General features: G+C 38.6%; 2 protein-coding genes across 2 annotated transcripts in view; one reads left to right on the forward strand and one right to left on the reverse strand.

The window, feature by feature from the left end:
* LOC106812302 (protein kinase C alpha type-like) overlaps positions 1-3150 on the reverse strand; it is a gene marked incomplete at its 3' end in the record, with an annotated part of 34157 nt that extends 31007 nt beyond the window's left edge. The window contains 3 exon segments of the mRNA XM_014816143.1: positions 1913-1995; positions 2278-2309; positions 2993-3150. Of these exon segments, the coding sequence (XP_014671629.1) occupies positions 1913-1995; positions 2278-2309; positions 2993-3150 (273 nt within the window).
* A 95-nt stretch (positions 3151-3245) lies between these two features.
* Positions 3246-3693, forward strand: part of LOC106812306 (WD repeat-containing protein 3-like) — a 6705-nt gene continuing 6257 nt past the window's right edge. Inside the window, exon 1 of the mRNA XM_014816146.1 lies at positions 3246-3459. The gene's annotated coding sequence lies outside the window, so the exon portion shown is untranslated. The remainder of the gene's footprint in view (positions 3460-3693) is intronic.

Raw genomic sequence — 3693 nt, forward strand, 5'->3', positions numbered from 1 at the left:
TCTTCCTCTTCTCTCTTGTGCCCGCGCGCTCTCTCTCTCTCCCCCTCTGTCCCTCCCTTTTTATTTCTCGTTCTCTCTTTCTCTCGTACCCTCTCGTTCTCTCAGCTATGTAATCTACGTACACGCGCATCAGCTTTGATCCTGGCACATTCATACTAGGACAATATTATGTCCATGCATGGAAGCTGGAAGCTGTCATTGCTATATCAGAGCCATGTGAGACGGACAACAATATCTCGACTACGTACCAGCTGCCCTGCCCCCACAGTAGGCTATGCTTTCTACAAGTGACCATGCCCTTACAACAGTCTGTGCGTTCTACAGTAGACTATGCCTTTACAACAGTCTATGCTTTCTACAGTAGGCTGTGTCCCTACAGTAGGCCAAGCTTTCCACAGTATGCTATGCCCTTACAGTAAGCTATGTCCTTATAGTATGATATGTCTATACAGTATAAGCTATGCCATTAGCCCCATTACCATATGCTATGTCTTTACAGTATGCAGTCTTCACAGTAGGGAATGCCCTTACAGTAGGGTATGCCCTTACAGTAGGTTATGCCCCTACAGTAGGTTATGCCCCTACAGTAGCCTGTACACCTACAGTAGGTTATGCCCCTACAGTAGCCTGTACACCTGCAGTATTGATATACCTCTACAGTAGTACACTATTGGTTACATTGCGCTCCCACATACAGTACCCTATTCCCCATACTGTATGTTACTCCCCTATGCTATGTTAATACAGCATGTGAAGTCCATTACAGTATTCCACAGCTCTATAGCTTAGCAGTAGGCTATACCCTCTATTATGCCTCAGACTACTACTGCTACGCAACACCAAACGCCCACGCCAGCCGTTCCAACTATGTGCGCAGCTATCAATAACACCAATGATTGCAAAATATCTCATCAATTAATAACCATGTATGATTGGCAGTCAGCAAGTTTTTGCTCTGGTAAATTCTGATCTTGATGTTACATCTAATGACAACATACTTTATTGCGCTAATTTTTTTATATTTTATTATAGCACTTTTTAAAGTTTAAAAACAGTTAGAGACATAACAGCACACTAGGGTTCTATCATATATTATGTGGTAATCTGACCCAATATTCTCTGCTGCAAAACAACTAAATGAATGAAAATTAAATTTCAGCATTGCATAAGCAGCGTAGTCAGGTTCTACAAAACCTATCCGATTTATAATAATAAAAGCAACAAAAGGTTTGACTGTACCAGATCTATAAGCCACGTCCTGCCTGACTGCAGTAGTAGGGACAGACCACTAACCTATCAAACCTCCACTGCGATAAAGACACATATAAGTATACTCATTCTGAATCGGCTCAGAATGTCAGGAACTACTCAGGAACTTGCAATAAAGATTTAAAGTGATTACGTCACCGTAAATAGTAAAAAATAAAAAATAAATCTCCACTTTTTCTCAAAATATAAGTAATTCTGTTCACTTTTTATAGTTAAATTGCTGCATTATACTACTTATTTTACTATATTGTTCAATGTGAACATACACTCGTGACGCATACATAGCCCATGATAGCAAGCAATTAATGTCAGGAACACTAATATCAAATCGTCCAGGTTTTTTGGATTTTAACTAGTTGAGAAACAATCTGATCAGGTAAGAATTTGACGATATGTTTAGTCCCGTTAGTTCTTACTTTTAATGTAAAAAATGGCAACAAAAATTTTACAAATTTTACCATAGAAAATTCGTGACGTAGTCAATTTAATAATAAAAATGATAATAACTGACACAGTGTGGACGTGTAGGAAGTGGAGACATGAACTAGCTAGGAAATAAATATTTGACATATTCTTACTGGCAACAGCTGCAATTTTCAAGAGATGTTGCAATGAACATAATTGAAATGATGTGCAAACTTACATCAGTATCAGGTCCCTTGTCTGCTCCTGGGCATTGGAACGACACAAACTCATGGCATCTTTTATGAACCACAAAACTACAAACTGAAATGAAATAATAGAAGACACTTAATTGCAGACAAATACAAGAATGATATTTCTTTGATTTAGGTTTCATATCAATATACAACGGGTTAAACCTGAAGTGAACAGGGAAAACGAATTATTGCAAAAAATAACAGAATGTATGACTTTCGCTATGTAGCTTCCGAATTAAATATACAAAAATATGATAACTATGAAGTGGTTGAAAAGCAAGTATTGTACAAACGCTCCTTCTGCGATGACACCAAAGTATAATCACTGATATGCATTATTAATACACACCTTGACACTGAAATCCTTGTTTACCGAAGCCCCTGAAAATAAATGTATGAACTTGTAAACAATAGCAATGACTACAGTACGATGGATGTACAGTACAGTACAGTACAGTACAGTACAGTACAGTACAATGGATACAGTACGTGTATGTTATAGTAATGGTGTCTAAACAGGTCTATGGAGCTAGTAATACTGGATTTTATAGTATGGATCAATAACATAGAACTGCTCTATTCATATTTACAGAAATTAAATAATTAAATACATACCATGCATTGTTTATGCATACCATATAATAATTTATAAACGTGTGTAATTAATGATTATTCATGGTATCCAAGACTATGAGCTAGCTGTCACTATATTAAATTTTGTCGGTGATGAAAATACGAGCAGTGATGCTGACACTAAAGAATGTACATATTGGGTTTCAGTGTCAATGAAGCCAAATGAAGCCCTATCGATATGGCAGATTTTGTCGTAGTAATTTGACAAAAAGTAAAAGTATTGATCCTGAGGATTTTCCCCCACACTAAACAGTGACATCAACTACAGCGCACAGTTTCCTATCTGCTATCCAGTCTCGAAGTTATCGCGTTCATCGTTCCCGCAAAACGAGAGGAGTGACCGCGGATGGGATGAGGCGGGATGCCAGCGCGAAGCCGCCGAAGCAAAGGAAGCCGGACGAGTGTCGGAGTGAGAAATCGTATTTACTTACCAGATGAAGTCTTTGCAATGGCTGCAAAACGTGGGCTGCTTGAAAAACCTTGCGATAAACTTATGATCCTTAACTTCGTGAACATTTTTCTGTCGTAGGGCACCCTTACGAGCAAATCCCTTCGGACCACCAGCTTTCACCTGGAATTTGTCAGCCATCTTTCCTGAGCAGGAAGTGCACTGTTTTCAATCTCGATCGGGGCTCGGTGAAACATCCGGCCAGAGCTACCACTAGCTGGCGCCACCATAAGTAAAAATGTCTGCGACCACCAACACGTGAATTTGTAAACGTTATGAAATTTGTGCTATTTTCGTAAGTAATGCGATAGTTGCAAGTTCGCACCGTATTCTAAAAAATACAGACGACTCAGGCATAGGCTTAAGATTCGCCGAACGCAAAAATTCAGCATATCTCCAGGGAGAGCACTGAAATATCGACCCGTGTTACGTTGCGGTGTGGTGACTGTGGTGTGTATTATTTTATTTAGGCCTATTGTTGAGTGTTATCGAAAGATTCAATTATTAATATTATGTGTGTTAACGTTTGTAACACAATTTGGTAATTATTTGTTTTACTTGGTTATTAATTAGCTAGGCTGTATATTGGTGTAGCCACATGGCACATGGCTACATCTATGTAGTTGAGAGATATGATTATGATATTCATAGCCTAACTAGGTTGACAATTACAATATAATGAAT

This window comes from Priapulus caudatus, unplaced genomic scaffold, assembly GCF_000485595.1.
Source record: "Priapulus caudatus unplaced genomic scaffold, Priapulus_caudatus-5.0.1 Scaffold632, whole genome shotgun sequence".
NCBI classification, from domain to species: domain Eukaryota; kingdom Metazoa; phylum Priapulida; class Priapulimorpha; order Priapulimorphida; family Priapulidae; genus Priapulus; species Priapulus caudatus.